Source organism: Rousettus aegyptiacus, unplaced genomic scaffold, assembly GCF_014176215.1.
Source record: "Rousettus aegyptiacus isolate mRouAeg1 unplaced genomic scaffold, mRouAeg1.p scaffold_m13_p_13, whole genome shotgun sequence".
NCBI lineage: Eukaryota > Metazoa > Chordata > Mammalia > Chiroptera > Pteropodidae > Rousettus > Rousettus aegyptiacus.
Genome location: NW_023416288.1, coordinates 21,336,077 through 21,363,437, shown reverse-complemented (window position 1 = coordinate 21,363,437; position 27,361 = coordinate 21,336,077). Strand labels below are relative to the sequence as shown.

Below are 27,361 nucleotides of genomic sequence, written 5' to 3'. Positions count from 1 at the left end.
AATTTAATTTGATTCCCATAAGGATATTTTCTCAAGTCTTCTAAGTTACAATAATTGGATGATAAAATTCATTCCATATTAATATTTATAGGCAGGTCAGCAAGCTTCCTACTGTAACAGATACAATTTTTGCTGCACAGACCGTATTCACACATGGCTGAAGAAACTGATTTTACCCTATTTGTTTCAACTATTCAAATTTGTGCACAAACAATAATCCTACTATATCCTGTATTTATAATGAGAAAACAACCCCTCAATACTAAATTAATACGTGTCCTGATACAGTCATGTTACTGTTTCTAGGAACTGACTAAAAATGTTTTGACTTCAGAGATAAGAAGGGGAGAAGAACATAAGCCTGGCATTAAGAAAAGATTAGCCATTATATCCTTGGGCCGTTGTCAGAATCTTAGGCACCATTGCAAATGTTTGTACTGCATTGAATTAATTTTAAAATCTAAGTCAACATGGTCTATCCAAAAATAACAGAAACAACAGATAGGATGTAGAACATACTGGTTAAGAGTACAGACAAAGACAATCTAGTTTAAAATCCCAGCTCTGGCACTCAGTAATTGTGCAATCTTGGGCAAGTTATCCAACTTCCCTCACAATTAGTTTTCCCATCTGTGAGTCGAGGGTAATAGTATTAAGTTCTTAGAGCTACTATGCAGATTATATATTAGTTAGTACTATTGATATTTTTATTACCTACTACTGTGCATTCTTGAATGGTTTACTTAAGCTTTGGGTACCTCATTTTCCCCAACTCTAAAATATAATATTTTCGAGTTGTTCCCCTCTTCTCCAGTCATGCACACTCTAACCAGCAAACTAGACCAGTGTGATAACATGGTTAGCCTCACTGTCCCCACATCATCTACATTTTCCTCAACCCCCCACCAATAATTATGCGTTTAGACTTTTCTGACAATTTTATTCTTCTCAAAAGATGGTTATCCCTTTTATTCAGATTCAACATGGATTTCACAGTTTCACTAATCTCTACTCTTTCTCTTCCCCAAATCGCCCAACAAACACAAATACTACTGAGTATCATCTACTTTATTTTCAACACCCAGATTCTCATAGCTTATTCTAGGTAATAATGATTTCATCTGTTTTTCTCCATGCAAAAATAGCAACAAAGATTTCCAAAAATAGGTTATAGATCACATACACATTTGTTTTTAAATATGTTCGACAGTTTCAGCCTGAATTATAATTCATTGCTTTTAATGAAAATACTCAAATAATTATCAAAATAATGGACTAAATAAGTATAGTAGTTAAGAGTCAGACAGTTATATAAAATACGTGTTAAGCATTCTGTTATAACACAATGAATACGAACACTGGGTATAGGTTGCACAGAGTATGGGACCCATCCAATTATATTTACTTAATCCAACATAGTTATTTTATTATGCTTATGTCATGACTTGACTACTTTCTTAGAACATTTAAAGTTACTTCTCATTCATATCATTCATTAGAGTACTTCGAAGCACTCAATGTAAAAGGTTATTATGATTAAAACCTGCAAAAATTCTATTTTTTATAAGCCAGTTATTTTTCCAAACATCATCTTAATAATGACAAAACTAAATCGTAGTGCATCAAATATACAAACTTCCTTACAATCATCTTGGAAGTTCATATGTTCATTTCTTATGCTACACAGTTCAATAAGAGATGATCTAAGTTGAATTCTCTTCTCACCACTGTATAAAAAGCTTTAAAAAACAGACTTGTTTTTGCAACGTGTGAGAATAGGAGCGTCCTTCAATTTAAAATAACAACAATGTCAGAAAGGTCGTCAGCAGCACTGTCATGGCTGCCAAGGAGCATCATGATTATGAAGTATCACTATTCTTCTGCACATGTAACTGCTTGCTGAGTTACTCAGAATCCTGTTCTGTTCGGATAACAAATATCATTTAAGACCTGCCCCATCTTCCCTGCCTATTTTACATCTACCCAAATAAAATACATCATTTTTTTTTCAATTGATGATCCTTTTGCGATTCTGGTACAGAAGCAATTCTCCATGCCACCAGTTCTTAATAATAAAATAATAGATATAACTTATTCATGTAAGTTATATCTATTATTTTATCATATCAGAAATCAAAACAAATTTTAAATTTATTAATTCATTTAAAATTGTTATACATGTTTATATAGGATGTTTTATGAAAAACAGCTGTATTAAAAAACACAAAAATGTAGTGAACAAAGAGGCACTATCTGTTTTGTATTACTTGTATTTTTTATAAATCTCCTTTAATTTCTGGCTTACAAGTAGCTAGCTGGGTTTTCCTTTCTGCTTCTACATTTGGACTGCTGTGATATGTTGTTTGGTTGAAGCATTTAAAAAAAAAACCCAGGGTCACAGGGATATGGTTGGAAAAGGAAAGACTTCATGGACCCCATAGAAGTATCTCTGAGAACTGCCGCTCTAAGGTATGTCTGTGTTTCATAATTAAAACATCTTACTGGCAAAAGAAGAAAGAAGTGAAAAAACTTCTCAGGGACTCAACCTTAGCCTCTGAACTGATTAGGACAAACTACTGGCATCACCTGACCTTATATTTAGAGGTGATTTAAAATCTGAGTCAAGACCTCTGGGATTCAATACAGGTTAGAAAAGATGTTTTCTAAATTAATAATAAGATATTCTTACCCTGTGTGTTGTTACATCCACGCAATGGACAAAGTTTCTTTTTCTTATAGTAATAAAACTACTATCAAAATGATATTCTATATTAAAAAGTTTAAAATTCTATAGGTAAAATAAATTTATTCTTTATTCTAAATTTTGATAAAAGATCAGTCTAAACAGCAACCTTAAATAAAAGCATAAAAATTCAATAATGCAAAGAACTGACATGATTCTTATTGTGGAGGCCGTATTTAAGCACATTTTCAAACTCTTAAAACAAGAGTTTCAAACCAAGTAAATTTTAATTGCCATTTTAGTGGGCAGCAATACTTATCTTTGGCAAATGAAAAAACTACAGCTGTACTCAATTATACGAAGACCATTCAGTGAAAGTTTGGCAAGCAAAAGTTTTAAAAGCAGGCAGTAAATTCAGTGGGCACAGTGCTACTAGAAGACTGGCTGGAGGCATTCTCTGCTGAAATTCTGTGTGGCTGGTCTTATGGCTTCAAAGAACACATAATAAATTTATATTATAATGGGACTGAAGAATGATATGAGTACAAATCGACTGCTTTCCCCCTGAAGCTAAGACAGTGAAGTTGTGCAAATGGGCGTAGCAACTATTCAATACACAAACTTGTTGACTTATCTCTTAGCATTTTTTTCAAAAAAGAAAACGGGGTACCCATGGTCAGATAAGGTGCAGCTAGACTTATGATCGAATTTTATTTACAAGAACACATTTCAGAGATTATAATAGAGGTCAATGGAAAAATAAAATTCGATTCAAAGAAAATCACTTTAAATAATTTATTTAAAAGTACTTGTTATTAAGAAATATTTGCCTTTTATTTTCATCCTTAAGGGCTATTCATTTGGAAATGAAAAAAGTTAAAAAGTATCAGGAAAAACACAGTGAATAAGGATTTAAATGAGAATACTTGTTTCAAGTATTACAAAAAAGAACACCTGAGTTTTATAGAGAAGTCATTTGAGTGTGACTGAAAACCAGGTTTCCTGCCTTTCAGACCAGAATCTCTCTACCTTACTTCATAAATAACGTATATTTTAAAAATAAAATTTAATAAAACATATAACATTAAAACCATATTGAACTATTTCCATCTTTCTTTGAAAGTCAGTTTGGGAAGCATGGGACCTCCCCAGGCCCTGAAGGAAAATATCAGTTATATTACCAACTTGTGAAAGAGCTAGTTAACAGAAATTTAGAGTTTTAAAATGTGAAATAGCCTGCTATTACTGTACTGATACTATCATGTGCCATATTTTTAAAGCTATGAATAATTTATCCTATAAATCTAGCTTTCAATCACAAAAATAATAGAAAAGGGAAATGATTAGACATCTACATATGATCACTTCTCTACCTTGAGATCCCTTCCATGGAATTCAACAATTTCTATATGTGACTATATTTCCAAACACCTTTTCTGCCTTAAATTCAATAGGAATTTCAGTTCTACTCTTTACTAATCATGACCCCCCTCTTTGTTGGGAAAATTCATAAAAGAAGATAACGGAGGTCAGAATTAGGAAAGTGAAGTACAGCTGATGGCATAAAATAGCAGAAATGGTTACAGCTGAAATAGTAGAAAAGATAAAGGGGGACGGCAGGAAGTATTACTTAGGTATCCTCTGATGTTTATTTCTGAAATAAACATCAGAAAAAAACCTGCAACTGCAAAATCTGGATATAATGAAAAGGAGCGGATGAACAGATAATACAGGTAGGCATCTACACTTGTTACATTAATCATCCCAATAATCAGCCTCCTAATCACACTTCTTTGTTAAGACCAGGACTAGGCAGGAGCTGTAAGGTGGGAGACAAAGGTCAACTCTGAATCAGAAAAACAGAAAGATGCAGTATATTTACTTGAAGGGAAGGACTCAGAATATAAATATTTTATAAATATTTTATTTCCAATGCAAATTTACAAGTGTGGGAGAACAATCTGGGAAAATCTCTAGCAAACAAGGAATGGTAAGTAAACTGGAGCACTACAATTTCCAGTATCACTAATTTAACATGTGTAAAATATCATGTAGATTATCTTCAGTGTGCTTTACTGTTTTCCTTTAACAAATGCAAAAAATCGTCATACACTTCCAACTCAGGCCCTCAACCTTAGTTTCCTCTTACGGTTTTAAGTTATCAGTCATAATTTCATTTTTACAAGTTTTCAGGGCCCTAACTCCCACAGTTGCGAGGTAACTACATGGTTCATTCCTTTAAAAGTATATATTAAAAGTATATTGAAAGGATACAATAGGTTCCATTCTACCTCACACATTTTTCTCACTGAAGATACAGACCATGCTTATTAAATAGCTGATATATAACTGATATATTAACCAAATCTCTGTAGAGATCCAAATGTGAATTATACTTAAATGATTTTTTTTCTTACCATTAAAGTTTTGGGTTTGGGGTTCTACACCTCCCAAAAAATTGTTACTTAAAAGAGTATCTCTAAATATTTAAATGGGTTATAATTGAGTAAAATATTACCATGCTTCATGAGAAGAAAATACTTTATTACTTTTTACTCTCTTTACTTCAGAACATCTTTGAATATCGTTTTTTGAGTATGATCTGACTACAAATAAACAAAAGACTTATTTCCACTTATGTAAATAGTATTATTTATAACCAGAGCTCAGTCTAGAGGTCATCTACTTTCTCTCACTCGACAAATATTTACTGACCACCTAATATTTGTAAGGCATTATATGACCACTAAGATTACAGAGCCTCACAAGCTGTGGTTCCCCAGCAGTTATGGAATTAAAAAATATATCTGGACTCACTGAATATAGCTTTGGGGCTAAATGTGAAAAGCCTGTAGGAAGGAAGTAGTCTTTCTGGTCCTAAACTTAGAACTAAATCTGTTTCCAAGGTGACCTTATGGACTGAAACCTCACATCACGGACCACCCTAGGGATCCTCTCTAACAGAGTTTCTAAAGTGAAACTTTCCAGTGCTCCTGTTTAGTTCAGTCTGGTGCCACTATTTTTAAACAATTTAATGATTTTCTATTTTAATGTAAGTAAAATAAAACATCTGTACTTCTAATGCACAAATTCTTATAAAAACCTAAGGAAGTAAGGAAACTAAAAATTTAACATGAGGCTCAAGTTTATGAATGGGGAAAGCATAAACATATTTAACTTTTAAGTCGTCTGTGGGGAAAAGAATCTAAGAGACCTAAAAACTCATTCTATTATCTTAAAAAAATTACTGAAGAAGGAAAACCACAAAACCATTCTAAGAAAGATCTCGTGTTCCCATAATTGGTGAAGTCAGTGCCCCTAGAGTTGGGGGAACCAATACCCACAGGACTCATCAGGGTCTACTCTTCGGCTACAAATTACTTTGAGATTAGTTCATTTTAAGACAAGATTCTCATTCACCCTACCATTAAAAAAATCACTAAGCAAGAGAGCAGTTAATAAGCTAGAGAAGGAAAGGTGAAAGAGGTCACTAAAAACAGAACTTGAGAAGTTAAAGCTGCACCACCCATAGTAAAACATGGTTACCTGATAGTCAAAAACTTGGACTGAACCACCCAAACAGGATCTCCAAGTATATGATTTACCACAATATAGGAAAAATATTTAGACAGAATCAAGTCAGCAATGATTCGATCACAAACACTTTTCGTTAAGTTGGGTGGGTCTGGTTCAAGAAATTATCTCTAAGGAAAAGGCAAAAGTTCTAAAAACATGGTCGAAACTGATAGCAGAGATGAAGGGGGAAATGCATTCACATAATATAAAAAACACTAAAGAAAAGGCTCTATGGTTGCTTAAAAATTGAGAAATGTTGTATTTTGCAATCTTCTCCAAGAAATTTGACCTATCAAGATCTCACTTCATTAATTTCACACACACACACACACACATACACACACACACACAACATACACACACACTCACTCACTCAATGAAGCTTATAGCAATTCATAGTAAATAAAAACCCTTCAGAAACAGATATGTTTATTCTTAGTGCTTACCAGCATGGTGCATAACCCATGGGAACTCAGTAAGTATTTGAGTAGGCACTCAATAAATATTTACTGAATAAGTTATTAACTTACTGGAAATCCATGAATGGTTTATAAGGATTCTATGAGTCTCCTGAACTTACAGGTGAAATATTTGGACCATGTGTACACGGGCATTTTTTATCAGATCATTATACAGTCCATGTCCAAAAAAGGATAAGCCATATTTTAAGAAATAGATGAATTATTTACCTTTCAGGCAGTCTGCTATTAATATTGCTTGTTATTGAGATTTTGATAAGACCTTGACCACAAAAAGATCCAGGTAACACATTTTCTGTCTAGAACATGAAGTGCAGATATTCTCTATTTCTAATTAAAAGTGGAACAGTCAAATGAGCAGAGGGTCAGTCTGATAAGGAGTACACTCCAAGTAACTTCTTCAAAGAAAAGGCCATTTAACATCCCCTATGAAGTGGGCTGAGGGAATACCAAAATTGTCCTCCAGAACACTTCTGGTCTCATAAAACAGAGTCTTTTAAGCAACTGAAGAATTTTGATTTATCTACTCAAAATTGGAAGATGAGTACCCCCGAGAGTACATGCATCACGTGAGGAGATACATGATGACAAAGGGCAAACACAGCAAATCTCCTAGCATCTAATTTACTGTATGAGGCTACGTAATTTAAAGCATTGTATGTTAAAATAATCACGGCTATATAATGCATTGAGTGAAAAAATCAACAGAGTTTAAGATAGCACCAGCTCCAGGGGAAAAAAAATTCTAGAAGTGCCAACCCAAAGGCTGTTAGGGGGTGCATATTCATGCTCCTTTTCAAATTGTATTATATGTTAGCCATTTTTTAAAGTCTCTAAAAGGTACCCATATGTTTTAAGCAGCTAGCTTTAGGGACCACTTAAAGGGAGTCAAATATATGGTGATGGAAGAAGACGACATTCCGAGTGGTGAGCACACATGGAGTATACAGATGTTGTATTAGAAAGCTGTACACCTGAAATTTATATGATGTTATTTAGCAATGTTACCTAATAAATTTAATTTTAAAAAAATGAAATGGATAAATTATCTGTTTCATAGGTCCTTTAGAGTTAAGCAAATTAAATGTTGCAACTTGTCTGGTAAACTTGATGATTATGATGTTAAAGTGATAAATATTAGGTAGTTCTTCACGAGAAAAATTAGAAGTACTGGACAGTGAGGAATCTGTCCAGAAAAACTATGCAATTGCCATTGTTGTAGAAGATGTTAATTCTCTCCCTTCAGTTCAGCAAAGGGTCAGGTACATAGTTCATTGAGAAAATGCATCTGCTCATCAAGATTTTAATAAGAATTTTCAAAAGAAGAGCAAAATAATTTGATTTACTCTCACAGAGAATGATCTGATTTGCCACCAGACCATTCCTACTGACTCTGCTCAGAACACATACCGAGACTGAAGTTCTATAGAACCTGGAGCAAGGAGAGGGTGTTTACTGAGCTCGCCAAGCTTAGGTCATAGCTGGTTCCATTTCACATAGTCAAATGCCCAGGAAAAATCAATAAATCTGTGACCAGTCTTATGTTATTCTTAACAGATTTCAGATGGAATGTCTGAAAAGGGCAGTCTTAAAAAAAAAAAGAAATGGGAGCGTCTACATTTGAGTCTGGTCTGACATGGAATCATTAAGGGTAAACCAGTTGGCAAGGATCAGTGCCCACTACTCAATGCCCACTTTCAGTAGTTCGAGAGGCAGAAAACCTTTACAGAGTGTTTTATTTAGCTTGAGCTTGTGAGTCATTTGTTCTGTATGAGGGAGAGTTACTGGCAACAAATGAGGAAGAGCCTTGAGATCAATAAATTTTAGGCAGCTGACATAAGTTAATAGCTGGGGAAAAATACGCTTCCCTATGATCAAATGGGATGTGAATTTCCACAATTTTACTTACCAAATTCATACCACAACTTTTTCTAGTCTCAAGTAGAATCGTGGCCTATTTCAGTGGCTAAACTCAGGTCTTCTAAAAGTATTTTTTCTAGAAAATAACATTTTTAACTAAGACACATCTAATGTAGTTTTCCAAATTATCTTTATCATGATACTCATCAATCAGACCCCATTTGTTTTTTGTTTGTTTGTTTTAACTTACATCATTATTCCTATCAGTGTTGCTCTAAAAGAGTGGGTCTCATGTAAGCACAAGCAGAAAACAAATCATACTCGTAACAGTTGTATAAGGACACAGAGCCTCATACACATAAAGGGAGACAATCCATCCCTTTCACACCCTTGCCTTATTAAATCCAACTACAAGTGCATAAAATATAATGTGAATAATGCTGCTTAATTCACAATCAACATTTATGACCATGTGAGAACATAGATGTGGAAAAATAAAGAACCTAAAGTGATAGCCAACTGATGTAATTCCCAACATACCTAGACATACAAGGTGCTGGGCCTACCCAGAATGAGAACTGAAGGTCCTTGCTGAGGTGCACATGCTCAGAAGCAAGGTTTCTTTATTCAGGGGCATAGTGTAAGGGGTCAGAGTCTGTCAGTTGAAGTTCCACTGCCAGAAATTCAATGTGTTACAGACACTAATGCCAAAGAACATGAAAAGCCTGAGTGTTCTTGCTCTGAGACTAAACATTTAGGAAGTTCTATGCCTCAATGTAACAAGGAAAGAGCACGGCTGAGAAGCAGGTAACAAGAAATTAAAGAATCAGAATACAAATCATCTTATTAGGTCTAGAAAAAGATGGAGGGACAAAGTTAGCAGAGTTCTCGCTCTTCACATCCTTTCTTATCTAATAGAACTTAAACATTATTATAAATCGAATCTGAACGTTGGCTTGAAAATTCTGTCTGAGATAAACTGGTGGGGAAAATGTTGATTGGCAAGTAAACAAAACACTGTATGCTTACCTGGTGAGGAACAACGGTGCTTTTCTCTACTTGGAAAATAGCGTAATTTCTTTCTCCAAATGTTTAAATATGACAAGAGATAAACTTCCAACGACTTAATAGTGCTCCTCTACAGGTACAGAGAAAAATAAAGGTTTGGGTCTTTTTGTTTTTGTTTTTAATATCTAGTATATTTGCTACAAGTATATAATGACTAAATTTAAATAAAAACTCAAGTGCCTTCAGCCAACAAACAGTCCGGATTAACTGATGATAATGGGGGAAAAAAAAGAAAGAGAGAGATCTCATTACTCAAAACAAAACAAAAAAAACCTTCTTTTAATAATTGCCATTTAAAAATAACTTGAATTTAACTTTATTAACTAAACAATCAATATAAAAACCCACTGTAGAGAAAAATTATTATATATAGTCAGTATGATTAGAGTTTAAAATTTAAACTTAAAATTCCAAGGAAATACCATGAAAAATAATTTAAGAGGAATATAAAATTCACATTCATATTACTAAAACTGCTAAGAAGCAGACTATAATAAACAGGGTACATGTTTGTGCAATCCATTAAAAATGATAGTTTACATAAATAAATTTTAAAATACATGAAACTTCCCCTTAAAATTGAACTTAATATTTACAGGATGCCTCTTGATACACTGGAAGTTTTGGTTTCATGAAGGTATTTAGGGAATAAAAGGATCGTCAATATCCAGGAAAACATGACAGAGAAACTTAAAGAAGAGTTGGTTAACTTTTTTCCCCCAAGATATTTCTTCTTCTGAGAATGCTATGGATTATTAAGTTAACTGCAAAATGAATAAAAAGTTTAAGATGAGATTTTCCTATATTATACTCTGGCCTTGAATCTATCAAAATAATATGTATAATGTTAATTTACATATGTAAAAGAAACTAACAGTATTTATATTTACTCAATAAATGTTTGGTGAACTGAACTATATACTGAAAACAGGAAGCACAATGCAAATTCAGTATTAAGAGTAAAATGCACTTCCGCTTTTGGAAGAACTACAGTTCTCATGAGAGAATCAAGGATTCAGGGACATATCTCCTCAGGACTCCCTTTGACTTTGGAGTTATACATGTACTACATGTTCATTACAGTAAATATAACTAATCAAATTAGGTACATTTAAGTAGTCAAAGGAAGAAAAAACATTAAGTCACCTGTAATTGTAAGGGCTATAGGTAAAGAAGTGTTTTTCCTTCCAGAAACTTTTAGGCACATAAAACATATAGCAAAAAGGTTCATGCTAAATATACCATCTTAGAAATTGTGTTTATGTTTTAATGATAAATTACTAAAAGTGGAATAGATCTAAGGCAAAGGAGATCTACTTCTTCAAAGTTTCTGATACATATTGCCAATTTTCTTCTAAGAAGATTGCATAAATATAAACTCCCACCAGCTGAGGTACAAACTTCTATTATAAGTCATGGGGATGTAATGTACAGTATAAGGAATATAGTCAATAATGTAATAACTTTGTATGGTGACAGATGGTAATTAGACTTATTGTGGTGATCATTTCATAACATATATAAATATTGAATCATTATGATGTTTACCTGAAATCAACAGGATATTGTATGCTAATTATACTTCAATTAAAAAAAAAAAAAAATCCCCGCTACCCAGAGGCAGGCTGGTATGCACAGCACTCCACCCATTTGTACGTTTTCTTCCAGTGTAACCCAGTGTAACTCTTCTCTCTGGGTATGTCTTTTTCCTCTCATTGTTACCACCTGGTCCTCAAGTACACATTAAAAAGGAAATAAAAATTTCCAAAATCATCAGTACCAGCAAGAATTTTCTCTCTATTACTGCCTATATTGTTTTACCAGTAGAAACTATACTGCCCCAGTTGCCCTCCATCACCACCAGTTCCTCCCCTTCTTGCTGACTAGAATGAATGAAAATGGTGATGTGTATGAGGAAGTGCAGAGAACGCAGTACACTGCTTCCTTCACAGAACAGAACCCAGGGTAGAGAGGGGTAACTGTCGACTTCTGTTTTTAAGATGTAACTCTCAACATACTGTACCATGTGCAAAAGATGAGCTGGTTTTTTTCTCAGTCTACTGTTCTCTAGATTCTGGCAGTAAGATATCACCCTGAAATTTCAGTATGGTTATAAAATTTTCCCTCTGTTTTCATGAGTATTTTAATAAAAGATTAGTCAGGGCTGAATTGGGGCTACTAGCCAGATAAAATTTTAACTAAAAATCCTTCAAAGTGACTTTTGTTTGGCAGCTGGTGGACAGATTTCTTGCCCTCTTGAAAAAAAAACTCAATGTAACACAAAACACTTTAGTACCATCAATTTATTCCAACAGAGATTAGAATAAATTGAGGCATCCATCCATCTCTTTAAAAACATAGAACAAAAATAATATTACTAAAATGTTAAGCTATAAAAACAAACCAAAACTTTAGAAATAAAAATCTAATTTAGTCTCTCATTCACCAGATGAGAACTCTGTGCCCCAGTTAAGTAACCTGATGTGCATAAAATGAGAAAAAAATAAGCAGAGTTTCTATCTTCTTCAAAATGTACCCTCTTCTCACAGTGAATGTCATAAAGTGCCGAAGTCAAAATACTCTTTGTAGAACATTATGCTGATATTTTAAATTCTATCAAACTATAATTTTAGACAAAGTTTTATGTTTAGTCATTCTAAGTTTAAATTGCTGTTAATGTTCAATTTATTTTATTTTATAGGTTATAAAATAGACTATAAAACCATGACTGTGACTGCAAATGTTCAAAGAACAAAACAGCCATACTAGTCAATTTGACTGTCTTTCTGGCAAGCTATTCCTTTAATAACCATTTGCTCCTTCTTCATTCATGTTATCTGCCTAATAACTGCTTGTACAATTAATATTGGCTATCTCTAGAATTTAAAGAAAATTTCAGAAAGAAAAACCTGAAAGTCCATCAGCATATTTTTTCTAAAACTGTGAAAAGGCCACTAGCATTCAATTTTGGCAGGAAAACACCTCTGCCCAGTTCGAGGAAGGTGCACATGGAATACAACTTGCAAAATACAGGTTTGTACCGTGCTGAGCTCTACCTGCTTCAAGCACCTATAATCTTGGAGGCCTAAAAAGAGCTGAAAGAAATTGTACTCCTTCAGGGAATGGAAACATTTAAGCATATCTGAACTGAGAATATCAAAATATATTTGGATGCATTAGCATATTTTCATAATAGACCGAAATCATAATTGAATTTTTGTGGTGGTAAATTTAACCCAACTTTAGCAATAACAAGATGCCCACAGGCTAGAAAGGCATTTATATCTCACTGTGAAAAGAATGCTTTTACTATAATTGGTTCATACTGTAATTTGGTATTTTATATAAGGTGGCTTCTACAGTATATGTACCTTCCTCTCGCTCCTTAGCAAACAAAAGAATTTATATTTTTTAATATACAACTCTCAATCAGAAATATTTATATATGAGGCTGTTTAGAATTATCCCTATGATGTCCTTCCAGCCCTAAAAATTACATGCTACATCACTCCCACCCTATAATGGCAGAATGTTATGAATCATAGCTCAATTTATAATAAAAGTATAAACATTTAACAGTAATATTAATGTAATCTTTATCATTGCCATGAAAAATTCTTCTTTAAAATCTGACATATTGAACATGATTAACATGCAATTCCAGTAAAAACAATATACAACTGGTTTTAAACTTTAAAAAGGGACTTTAGAACTGTAAATTTGGGATGATAAAGGTAAACACACATTTTAATTTCCTAAATCCCCATTTTTAAAAAAAGGATTATGATTTCATTTATTGCCTTCAGCATTCTTGAAAATAGTACCTTTCTAAATATGTAACGCATAAAGATATGTGAGTCAAATTGGTGAGCTGCTTTAAGACTATATTATCTTAAGACTATATTAGGTTTAAGACTATATTAGCACCAGCAGAATTGCTGACTTAATAGCTGGTTCAGATTAGTACAGGAATTTCTTACTTAATGCCAATAATCCATTCCTGAAAACTGGACATGTAGGAAAATGCATCAAAAGACTCTATTTCCCATTACTTTAGATGGAAAAAATTACAATGGCTCATACATCAATATAAACCCACCAAACATAACTAAAACACAGTAAAATGCCTATGTATAAGTAGCAAACTATTATGTTAGTATGTTAAGCATATTTCCTGATCACCCAACAATTAATATGGTTGTTGACCACCAGCTACTTTGTAGCAGCAACATGGCCTCCCTTGGTGCCAGCAATATTCGAGATGTACATTCTTTTCACTGTCACTAGGTATACATTTCAAAATGTTTCCATGTGATTCTGATAATCTATTCATTTCATTTGAAATGTAACTCAGGACTATTTCCACGTACCATTTTGTTAAAAATTGAGTGTTAGAGTTCATAAATATAAACTTTTTCTATATAAACATCAACTGAAGAACTTTATTAAGATAGAGAGAGAGAGAGAGAGAGAGAGAGAGAGAGATTGATTGATTGATTCCATGAAGTCTGGACATTAAAAACGAAAAGGGGCTTTACCAAGAAAAGATTATCCAGAAAGATGTAGCATTACAAGGACACCTGTCAAACATCAGTCTAGACATTTCAGCTGTAACAGAAGCCTACCTAAAAGTAGCTTTAAACTTTAACCAGGGAACTTATTATCGAATAAGAAGTCCAGAAGTTGACAGTTCCCGGGCTAGTAAATATATTAGTCCAACAATGTCGTCATAGACGAGGTTGCTTCCTCATTTCATTGTGCCATCTTCAACATGTAACCTCTATTTTGGGCTACCTCTCCCCATCGAAGATGGCAGTAAGGGATGCAACCTCATCAAGCATTTCATCCAGATAGAAGAGCTGCTGAGAAAAGAGGAAGCTATCTGTTCAGTATCTGCCTATGAGCCCCTCTGACCTTCCTTCAAGTCCAATTAGTCAGAACTGTCACAGGTACCCATTCTGAAACTAATTGCTGAAAATGTGGGGTGGGCCACCCTGGTTGGCTTAGACAAATCATAACTGACCTCCCAGGGCTGGGAAAAAGCAAGTCTCCCCTGAAACACAGAGTCATGCAGAGGAGCGTGAATGCTTTGAAGTGTGGGAGAAAGGGGAATGAATTCAGGTAGGCAAACCTGCTCTGAACACTTATTTCAGTTTGCATGAATAACTAAAGTTAGTATAATTTAAGTCCAGTTGATAGGTGGCATAAGTTAAACAAAGATGTATTTTGACTGGAAAAATGCTTTAATAGAAGATATTACCACATTTTCTAACCAAACATAAATGATTTACAACACACTCCCAAACTTGTTAATAATATGTGGAATGAGCATCTACTTTATTGTGCCAACTATTATGTAAAATACACAGCAGGCGAGGCGGCTGTTAGGAGGTTACAATCTAAGTGACAAGATACACAAAAATAAAAGTTTAGATAATATTACTAAACAATAATATAGGAGTTGCTACAAAATACCATATTAAGAAGCAAATAAATGATAGGAGAAAGTGTACACTATGAGATTACAGAGAGAGATCTAGAAACTACAGAGACCTACATACAGAATTTCATCTGAGATCTGTAAGCTGAACAGGATATAGACACAGTAAAACAGGCCAGGCAATCTGCCCAAGGAACTGTTGGGCTGCTGGGCTGGGAGCAGAAAGCATCCTGGTTAGAACAGTGAAAGATCCACGCCAAGGCAAACCAAAAGCAAACTGTCATTACTAATTCCTAATTACGTATTTAATATAACAAGTAAAATATTACAGTTTGGGATCTGTACATCTCATTATCATTTGCCTAGTTTTTAATAAAAAAATTCAGCGCAGCATCGTGCCCTGAATGCATCACTGGAAAAGTGAGTAAGCATACTCATACCAGGGTGACACGATAAGACAGAAACAGCAAACTAACGAAGTGTATGGGACCACCATGACGCAAGTCATTCTACAGACATTTTAAAGGTTTGACATTATTTTAAATGTTTTTTAATATTATTTTTTATCTTTGCACGTCTTGCCACTTAGACTATAACCTCCTAACGGACATCTCGTCTGCTGTGTATCTTACATAATAGTAATTATTCTCTAATTTTTATTTAGCTGCACAAAAGTCATTCTATTTTCTGAAGCCAAACTAGTAAAAGTGGCCAATGAGATATAACCCACCTGACATTAAAATAAAAATAACTTAAGATACCACAGCTGAACCGGTAAACATGAGTGTACATAGCAACATCTAGAAAAGTGGTTCTTTAACCTTTTTATGGGTCATAGACCTTTGAGAATCTGATTGAACACAGAGACCATTCTCCCTCCCAAAAATGTAAATACCAAATTTTGCCTATGTTTCAGGAGACTTATAGACTACTCTACTCAGTCCCCCAAATTCATCTTGGTTAGGAACCCTTAACATAGTGATAGCAACAAGGACAATGGCTGGTTATCATAGTTATCAGCTCTTTCAAGCAATCCATCAATGAACTATTTTAAGGGCTACAGTTTCCCTTTGGTGCTGCCAAGCATATTTTCAGCATGTGCATCAGGAAATAATAAATGCAAGAAATAAAAATAAGTCATTCTATAAGTTTAGAGCTGAGCTATTTGACTCAGAATACTGAAAATGTTCAGAACAATGAATCCTTTAAGGCACTAATACTATAATGTAAGGCTTTGGTATAGCATACTTAATACTTATCATTAAAAATATGATATACACATTTGTAATTTTTTTATTTATAGATTAATAAGTAAATCCATTAAGAATTCTTGCCTTCATAATGCACTTTGATTGCACTTGAAAGGGGGGGGGAAACGAAGCTGAATAACAAAACCACTTAAAAATAAAAAAAATATTGTAGTATTATCAACGTTAACAGAAAAACAAATTTTAGTTCTTCAAACCATATCTGAATTACCAGTGCAAAGTACAATGCTCATCCCGTGTACATTTTAGATTCTCGTCTTCATTATTTTCTCAACAGAAAGCAGTAAAAATAAGCTTTAAGCTAAAATATAAAAGCTACTCATCAAAATTTTTCACTTAAATAGTCTCAGATGTGGAAGATATAACATTACAAAAGCCTCGAAGGAAATACTAGAGGAAACTCCATTTATGTAATATGGTGTGCAGACTTAATTTTTTTCCCCTCCTGAAAGAAATAGTAACATAGTAAACCAGTCAATTACCTCCAAATAGCTATACTAAAAATATGACTGCCTGAAGGTTTCGGTTCAAAGGAAAAGTATGTCAGAGTTTCTCTGAAAAGTTTATGGGTGCTAATCTGTCAAATAATTTTACCTAAAGTCAATCTAGACATACTAAGGCTAAGACAAAGAGTCATAGGCCACTTGGAATTCGCATTTGTATAATTAATTTAATCAAATGCTTCCCATTGCTCACTGATTTAAACACACATACTCTTACGCTGAAGGTTCCAAATATATTACTCCTAGAAATGGATTTTATTTCTTAGAATTTTGAAACTTTCTGCTCTTTGCCCATTTAATGTTTGAGACGAAGTGTGTTTAACATAGGAATTCTGTCATTTTATTTGCTTTTTGTTTGTTTATGGCTCAACTACGTGAGAAGAGAAACTAAATTATTTTTATGAGGTCTTTTTCAAAGTGCCTTAACACATTATTGGACAGTGTACAATTAGAAAATTATAGAGAGTGAACTACAGTGGTTCTTAGCCCTACATGCACACTAGAACTCTGAAGAAATTAACAAAAACAAAAACAATGTCTAGGACAAACCCCAGGCCCATCTAATCAGCATTTAGGGATGAGGCCCCAGCACCAGTAGATAGTCGAAGTGGCCCCTACTGTACAGGAGGGTTAGTCCTGGAGTTAGGAAGACAGAGCCCTAATTTACATTTGAGTCTGCTGAGTCCACTGAGCCCCAGTAAGAATGAATGACTTTCTCACAATTAACTGCATGAAACAGAGGGCTCAGTTCTGCTTCTTGGTACAGTTGGTGCCTCTCCCTGTCCCATGAAGTTCCCTCCTATTCCACACATTCAAGGATATAAGGCAGGTGGTACATACTACATGGGACAGCCTCGCCTGAAGATTTGGACCCCTGAAGTGTCCCTAGGTTAACAGGGGAACCAGAATTAAGAACCAACAAATATGAAAATTCTGTTAAGTCTATCCATTAGACATATGACACCACATTTCTTAATGGGAAAATAAGCAATTGTAAAATGAAATTAGTTTTAAAATCCTGGCTCACTATCTTTAGAATTGAAAGGTCAAGAATGAAAACACAAAGATTACCAAGTAAATTAATTGTCATTGGATTATTTATGGATACCACAATACATGGGTAAAAGATGTTAATAGGGTTTAAGTTGCTTTTCAAATCCTTAAACACTATTTTATTTTTTAAGATTTGGCATACTTCTGTTGTAAAAACAGAGAGTAAAAATAGTAAAAATAGGAAGTGCACGCTGAAAATCTGTTTCATTTTTGTCATTGTTCTAATTAAAGCCTTCAGCCCTAGACATGACTTACTGTCCCTCATTCACTGGAATGTAAATTTTTATTGTACACAGCTAAATTTCCACTTTTAAATAAAGGAAAAAATATAGGGATCAAGAGATTATCTAAAAAGGTCCATATAAAAATGTGATAGTTTAACTTTAGTGTGTGTACTGGTTTGAATAATTCCCTGGATGAGGAATTGAGTAGGAGGGAGACAATCTTAAAAATAACTCATTACTTTTCAAAATCTGATTTATCATTTAAATTAGAAAACAGAAGGTGAGACTAAATTACATATTTCAATAGCAATACTTAAAAGATGACATCCAAACTGCTGTGAATTATTAAACTGATTCTAAATTCAATGAGTTTTACAAAATAATTAGCTTAATGGAAACTATGGGTTCTTATGCCCTACTTTAAGAAGCACCTGCATGTTCTGAAAAACATGATGAATTTCAGTTGTACTGTGTAACCCAATTCCTTTAATCTCTGAAATACTGCTTGCCAATTCATCCTGCCTGCTCCAAAGTTATATTCAATATCTGGTCAACAGTATTACCGAACACAATAGCAATCTACATTATTCCTTTTCATTCTATATTCTGTGGGGTTTTGTTGCTGTAGTTGCTGTTATTTTTTCTTCCTTTTGCGATAGCATACATAATAAACTAATTCATGCCTTTGTCTTAGTTTTGGAAGGAATTATAAGCCAACATCTAAGCAACAGACACCCTTTTTCCTAATTTAAAATAACTATGAGATTGCACACTACAGTAGCAAATTTGTAATCAACTTAAAGATAATGTCTTAAAAGTACAATTAAACATGTCATAACAGAAGAAAACCCTGGTAATTACAAATAGTACCATGCTCACTGGGGTTTTAAACAGGAGTGTAAGACTAAGAAAAATCGCCACCCAGCGATGCAAATGAAAATTGCAATTTGTTTTTGAGTAAAATGAGTACCCTAGAGGATTACTTCAACTTCATTACTGAATGAATGAATAGCTATTACCTTCTTATGTGAATAGGAACTGGATACAAGGGAAAGGATGTTTTTCTGCTAGGCCCTTTTCCCCCTTATTCTTATTCAGCACACTCAACATTTTACAAAGGCTAAAAAGCTTTGGAAACCTTAACAAGGAAAAAGTTTTCCATCCAAAAGTGACCTAATTGTGTATGAACAGCCCAGATATTCCTATCATCAACAAAAGTGCTTAGGCCCTGCCTGGACCCTGAATTTCAAGTCAGGAGGTGTTAAGCAACTCGGCAATGCCATCTGATAACTGTGACCTAAAAATCTATTTGTGCTAAGCAGGAAGGCTGGCCTAATATAAAAGGTATTCTCAAGTGGGAAAAAAGAAAAAAAAACAGATTATATCTTTAATTAGAAAGAGATTATAAAAGCCACATAAGATGATAATTTAAAAATTCTGTAGAATAGAAATTGATAAGAAATTGTTGCCATAAACATAATCATGTTTCCAAGTTTTTAGTTAGTTGCATCACAGAGAACTTAATAAACACACAACACCAATCATATATTTATTTTTCTGTAATGTATTTATTGCACATGAGGACAAAGAAAGTTATGTGGATACATGCTAATCAAAGTACATGCGTGCAAGTATGCAGCTGTGTTAGTAATGGCAATTCATATCTACCATTTGACCTTTTTGACATTTTACAAAATATTTTACACAGTATGCTCTGAGATTAAAGTAGATATTATATATGTCAGAACCATATGGTAAAAAGAAAGAAGCATATGATAAAAAGAACTCAGTGGAACAAGTCATTTTTTAAAAGAGGTTACCATCCTCTTTTTAAAGACAATTAACTATATTCCTAATACTCTCTCCTGATTTTTATCAATTTGTAACTGCACCTAGATTTTGCTTACAGATTTTTCTTTCATTTAGCTAGTTTTGCCTAGATAATGACATTATGACTCACTTGCTCCCCTCCAACTTATCCCTTTCAGCCCAGCTCTTATCCTTCTACCTTGGTATGCCTACTCCCTTAATCATGAAGCCTTAGGACACAAGGTTCCAGCTAGAGTCCGGCCCTTTCAAGAATAAAGCCTCAGGTCTAAGATCATGAAGACAATAACATAAACTAAGGATAACATCTTGGCTTTTGGCATGTTTCAGCCCCAGGCCCATTGAGGCAGAACAGCCCTATAAGCCATGGGGCCAGGCCACAAGACCAGACAGGATGGCGCCATGACTGATCCCTGAACCAGAGGGACAAAATGACCAATTACCCCAACCCCATCCAATCAGTAGTACCAATGACCCCAAGTCCCTTAGTTTCCATGACTAAGGATTTTTCCCTATGAAAGCTGTACTCCTGAGACACCCCAGGGAGCTAGGCCTTTGAGCAATAGCTCGCCTGCGTCTCTGGGACTTGCAACTCTCTAAAATAAATCCTTACCTTCTTTGCTGTAAAACCTGTACATATATGAGTGACAGACACACACAGGCAGATAGATCCCTTTTCCTCTGGTAAAAAAGTCAGTCACATCTTGAACTGTTGAAGGATTGTTTACTAGCTCAACAATATATACCACCTTCCAATCTCAACTTCATTAAGCAAATTATGGTTTTATGCAACATTTTTAAATATTTAAAATATTAAATAGTGAAAAGTTTGGGGTAACCAAAATTAAAGCCAAATTTTATAAACAGTAATATAACAACCAACCTTCTTTTATTAAAAACAAACAAACAAACAAACAAAAAACTCAGTACTGTCTCTTTTAAACAGTAAGGAACACATATGAAATTTTTTTTAAAGAACTTAAAATGTCACCAATGTCTTAAAATTAAAAATGATACTATGGCATTAAAAGCATGGATAGCTTGGTAGTTCAGAGGGTAGGCCCTGCAGTCAGATTTCTGGGCTAATCCCGGGCCTGCTGTGTGAGCTGGAGGACCTTGGACAAGTTAAGTCCTATCCGTATGTGGAGAATAATACCACCAATTCACTCGCAGGGTTGTTCTAAGCATTTTACACATACTAACTCATTTAATCCCCTCCATAGCCCTGTGGGGCTGGTACTGCTATCATGTTCATTTTCTAGATAATGACACCTGGGAGATTATATAATTTGCTTAAAATGGTGAAGGGTGGCAGATATACCATCCGGAAATATGCCGCTTTGGCACAGGATTATCTTGACCTGATAAAGCCCCCATACAAAAGATGCCAGGAGGAAAGAAACATTCTTATCAGCAGAGATGGAGAGTTAAGGCCAAGAGAACTATACAAACAGACCTTGTTAAAATAACTCTTATCTTCCATTAGTCTCCCACGGATTTTAGTTACTTTTCCACAGTGACTCTTTATTCGACCTGGTATATAAGCACTTGGGTTTTGCCACTTCCTCTGGTCTTCATTTTTGTATGAGGGCTCCCACATACATTTAATAATCTGTGTGCTTTTCTCCTGTTAATCTGTCTTATGTCTACTTAATTTTCTATATGCTAAACTCGAATCCTTTAAATGGCTATTTGCTAACAAAAGAATAATGCTGAGAGGGAAGCAGCACTGGCAGCTTTCAAGGAACAGAAGTTGGGGTTGACAGAGACGGTTCTGACCTGGAAGCCAAACACAATCCCTGACATGGTAAGAAAAGGCAGACAAGCAGTAGTGTGCACAGCACCCCACTTCTTCCCCGTCAGAAGGCTCCCGGAAAAATTGGCGACCCTTCCCAGACTATGACCCACTATTTTGCCTCAAGTAGAGGAGAACTGATCAGAGGGAAGACAACTCCGACCACCTTAGCCACTGCCCGTGCCTCAGGCCACAGGAGCAGATTCAAAAAAGCACAAAGCCCTACCAGAATTTGACTGTGAAAAAGATGGGATGTTTTATGGTAACATTTAGCTATGAGAGATTAAGGCCAAGAAACAAAAGAGGGCCAGAGAGGTAAAAACCCTGTGTCTTTTTTGCAAGAGACTATATCCTAAGGATAAAGGCTGAAGAGGCAGAGACCACCTACCATACTTCTAAAAGTGGTGGTGGGGGGCGGGGGAGGGGGGCGGGTCAGAGACATAGAGTGAGCCTTGGCTCTGAAAGGGCCTAAGCTGAAAATTCGGGATCACCCTTAAATCCTATCTATGCCAGAGGACGCTACTCTGACGAGGCCAATGAAAAGGAAGAGGTAGGAAACCAGAATCTGGAAAAGAAAACACCTGAGAAACATCGCGGGGAGTAAACACCCTGTGAGTTCATGTAAATCCTCTCGAGAAGGAGCCTGAATTTGGCGGAGGAGGTCCAGGGCAGATTTGCCCCCATAAGGAGACACTGGGTTCTGGCTCCTCCTCACCAGACTGCAAATCTCTTCCTCAGGGAAAGAAAATAATGTCATTTTTCAGAATTCCTCTTATGAAAAGCATAGTATTGGTTTGGAAGAAATATTTTTTAAAACCACTGAAATCTTAATAGCAGTATTAATTTTATAATAGGAAATAAACTGGGCTTAAACATTGAGGAGACACTATTGAACATTATTTAAATTTAAAAGTGTACTTCCTTCAGCAAATATTTATTGGATACCAAATTTAACTTTAGATGCTAATTTAAGAAGCAAGGTTTGGTGCTATTTATAAAACAGAACTTGAAATTATCAAGGTTTGTTACAGTTAAAAAGGTTGACTACCACATCAGAGAGCAAAAAAATGGGATGATTTTATAAACTGAATTTGAAGGACATAGCCACAGCAATGTTTAAGAAGAGTATGACTTGATGACAATATTCTAAGTGATTGATAAACTTGATTTCTATAGATTTCATATACCTAAAATGAATTTAAATAATTTAAAAATCAATCATATAATTTCCAAGTAAGTTTCTAAAAGAAAAATAATTTATCTAATTATGATTTTGTTTCTTAAGAAGACTCACCTAAAAGGACAAATCCATCTGCTTCTGTCTCTGGTACCGAGGGCTTTTTCGATTCCGGAGGCTTTCTGAAGAAGTGAAACATTGCTGCCGCTGCAGTCTGAAATAGAAAACACTGTATAATTGTCAAATTCAAATGAAATCGTAAAATTCATACTCTTTCTAGTAAAAAAGCCAAATATAAAGATTTCACAGTAACTTCTTTTTAGGAATTCTATTACCAGACTTCAAAACACGAGCCCTCCTCTCTAGGTGTCAGAAGACAAAGCCAAAAATTAGGATGGATGAACTTCCAGTTTAAAATCATGTGTGCCATGAGTCATACAACCTCTCAATTTCTGAACATGCAGGAAATAACCCAAGAAATCACTACATGTAAAGCTAATATCAACAGATAACACCAGAACCTAGAAGGATCTCGCTAACCATAAATCAGACACTCCATGGAGGAAAGGGGGAAAAAAAACCTGTCATGCCATACATAACTAGCATAAGCCTCATAAAACTGAGACCGCCTGAAAAAAGAAGGCACCTCAAACATCCTCTGCAGTTAGTTACCTGACTCAGACACTCAAGAACAGTATCCATTGTAAAACTGTAGCCAACTTTAAATTCCCATCAGTGCTAATCTTTGTGTTGGTGAGATTATTGTGTGCTGCCCCCAAACCACACACACACACACACACACACACACACACACACACACACACACTCCTCTTATACCTTCTCCCACCTGTGTACATTCAGGCATGGCAACAACTCCTAACAGAAAGCTGGGAAGAAGCCGAAGGGAACTTGTCAGGACACATTTTGTTCCAGGGACAGTTCCTATAAGCAAAGCAATGTAAGACACAGCAAAGAAAGGAAAAATCCTGGTGACAGCAAGTGCTCCACATTGTTGTTTTCATATATTCCACCCAAACCAGAAAACCAAGCAGGGAGGGTGAGTAAAGATTTTATCTGAGAAAAAGCCTTCTAGAAACCGAACATTGAACTGAGATTTGTGTAGGTCAACCTGCTCTAAGCAGTAGGTCCAAGTGGATGAGAAAGGAGCCTATTTGTTCATAGAAAACATATCTGGCAGATTTGCTTTTTAAAGGAATATGAAATGGAGAAGAAAAACACAAGCCATGTGAAAAAAGAAAATATTCCAGTAAAGGAAAGGAACAGCCTCTGAAATCCTCAAAGAGCTTACTGGATACAGTGATAGATCCAAAAGAAAAGTCTGAGAATAGTTTGGCACCCTTGATAGAGTATGAGAGACATAGCCTCTATGAAAAACAAAATTAAAAACGCAAAGAAAAAGATGGAAATACGATGAGATGAAAAAAATAACTTAATAAGATAAAAAGAAACCCATTCAAGAAAGAAATATCAGAAAAGAATTGGTTGGTTTATAAGTAGGAACGTAAGAAAATAGAGTTCAAGTTCAAAGACTAAATGACTGGAAGAGGCAACTAACTTCTCAATCTCAAATAGTTAAAAATAAAACAACGAAGGTGGCCTCTGAAGGAACAAAAGCTGATTAAAACTAAACCTCAGGTAAGGATCAAATCAAGGAAATAGTCACCACACTTGATATTAAAACCTCAGTGCTGATTAATGTGGCGCTCAGTAAATTCTTTCACTTAAAGTGGTTCAGGAAAAAGAAACAAAGGGGTTATGGCTCCAACTGAAGCGTGGTAGAGAAAAGACACCCTCAAATAAAGAGGGAAGGGGCATATGTAGGGGTGAAAAAATGAGAAATATAGCAAATCTAAGAGTTATATCTAGCCAAAATTGTAGATCTGGCTATTGATACATGAATCTGACTAGAATTAGGTAAGAAGTCAATAAAATTTTCGAGAGTTATACTACCAAAATAATTACTAGCTTTGATTAAAAGAAGACTATGAGTATTGGATATTTGAAACAACCCTACAGACACGAAGCTGCCAGAGAAAACTGCTCAAAAGGCCTATTGCCAGTGTCCACTTTGGTGGTAGCCAAGGAAGTTACTGGAAAAGGAAGGAACTCCAAGAGAGTGGAGCCAATGGGCTTGGAGAACAATGGACTGGGCAGCCTCTTCTAGAAAGCAGGATCTGGGCATAATTAGTGACCATTCTACAACCTCAGGTGGGGATCCCCCAAAGCGCCTGCTCACTCAGTGGGATTTCAGAATTTATACTACTCTGTGACTGATATTTATCACCCAGTCCTCCACTTTCTGAATGGGAGTGGTTTTGTCAGTTATCTTTCCCATTTCCACAAGGACGGAAATGGACAAAAGGGACAGGCTACTGGTCTTTTTAGTTCATGAAGTCTCCAGACCAAGAGATAAACACATCTGAACCTGATAAAGAGATACTGAGCTTCCAATGTGGGGCTATGGCTGAATAGGGCAATTTGGGTTACTGCCCTTGGGGAGGGCTGAGTCATTTTGTTTTCAGCAGGGAGAGAGAGCTGCGTATTTGGTGACCACAGAATCATGAGGGCTGTTCACTGGTTCTGTCTTATGGAGACATATCAAGACTGTAACTGTCTACCCTCCTTGAGGGAGGTGTGGCCACGTGGCTTGCTTAGTTCACTGTGTCACATGCCATTAGAGTTCTATAAACAAGAAGCTTTGTGGACAGAGAAAGAGAGGCCCTTTAAAAAGTGTCTCCTGTTCTAACATATAAAGAAAAGCCTTTCAACAGAAGGACTTGGATTTCCAAAACCTTTTCATGTCCAGCCACTAAACAGAAATGGAACAAACATGGAAATCAAAGTGGTTCTGAAATGTCATTTTCAAATCCCCAAATTTTAGATATGTTGTTCTGAGAGCCAGACCAAACTTAGCTGTAATGCAAGAATATCTTTTAATGCAAGTATTTTGTACCAAATTTATAATTCAAGTAACTAAGTGAGGCATTTAAGTTTCTCATGACCTAAAACATAAACCTTAAATAATTTACAGCCTGCAGCAATTTGTTGATAGAATGAATCACTGGCAATGCATAACATTATAGTCTGTCAGTTTAGAACATCGCAAAATTCCAGACACATTTAGTGCAGGAGGAATAATTTAGGCTCCAAGAGTCAAAAACTTCCAGGCATGGAAGACACAGGTCAGGAATGAAAGAAAGGCAGTAGAGACAGTATGGAAGAACTTGGAATAAGAGTGAGGACGAGTTTACTACAAATATCCATTGGAAACAGCTCTAAACTTGTTACAAAAGTACCAGCCACCCTCACTCCCAGCATTCGGCCAACCCGACCACCACCTTAACTCCTTCCTCTACGTGGTCCCCCTCGATATGTTTACCCATGGGAACATGGTTCCAATTTTACAAGTCTCAGGATGCCCTTGTATGATCGATCCTGCTGTTGACATTAATGACTCATTCCACTAGGTACCTCAGGTCAGCCTAACCATGGATCTTTATAGCAATTGCTCCATACATGAAAAATCTATGTCCTGAGACACTAAAATCTATAATCAAATTATCTTTATCTCATGACATTTTTTTCAGATCACTGAAAAACACACACAGATGGTAGGAAAATTTATCCTGGCAGGACTGGCAAATGCCGTTCTAAGATCTCTCTGCTCTATGAGCGACTTCTCACAGTGAGAAGTATGGTTAGGTCACCACTCCATCAGCCAGATTTAGTTATCCTGCCTAAGACTGGAAACGGGGAAGGAAAAGGGAAATGACTACAGTGTATCAGTCACTGTATCAAAATTCTGCATATCCTCTATCTCCAATGATTTACAATCCCCTCCACCAGGCACACATAATTATTCACAATGTGTTAAGTGAAAGAATTGAAGTATAAAGGAGGTTAAGTATTGGTCCAAATTCATAGGGTTAGTACATAGCAGAGGTAAAATTTTAAACCAAGTCATTTTAGCACCAAAACTACATGCTTTTCATCGATAAAGCACCAGAGGAAAGGAATCCTTAACACTTATGACATTTGTGTTGGACTTTAATATTTCCCAATATTAGTCGAAAACATTTGATTGCTTTCATTTTTGTCTTTATCAATCCCTACTTTCCCAAGTCTTGCTCAGCTCTATGTTCTGAAGATATTTATAAATTCTACATCATCTATGCTTAAGATCTTCACTCGCTTTATATTTAATAAAGATTGATTAAGCACTTAGGCCAGATAGTGACAGAGCTCTGCAAATGCAGCACCTGATTAATATGTAGGGGGAACAAATTGCAAACACAGTTTACCATTTTCTGAGGCATTCCTTAGCAAAACTGAGGGTAATTTAAGAGCCCCACTCCCAAAGTGGAGGAGGCCTGCAATAGTCCTGCTG

General features: G+C 35.3%; 1 protein-coding gene across 6 annotated transcripts in view; it reads right to left on the bottom strand.

The window, feature by feature from the left end:
* Positions 1-27,361, bottom strand: part of UMAD1 (UBAP1-MVB12-associated (UMA) domain containing 1) — a 198,192-nt gene that overhangs the window by 154,199 nt on the left and 16,632 nt on the right. For 4 of the 6 annotated variants that reach the window (XM_036231080.1, XM_036231078.1, XM_036231076.1 and 1 more), the window contains one exon: positions 23,071-23,167. In XM_036231080.1, coding sequence (XP_036086973.1) covers positions 23,071-23,152 — 82 coding nt within the window. In that variant the 5' untranslated portion in view covers positions 23,153-23,167. Of the gene's footprint in view, positions 1-23,070; positions 23,183-27,361 lie in introns of all 6 variants that reach the window. The other 2 variants (XM_036231079.1, XM_036231081.1) reach the window with 1 other exon arrangement.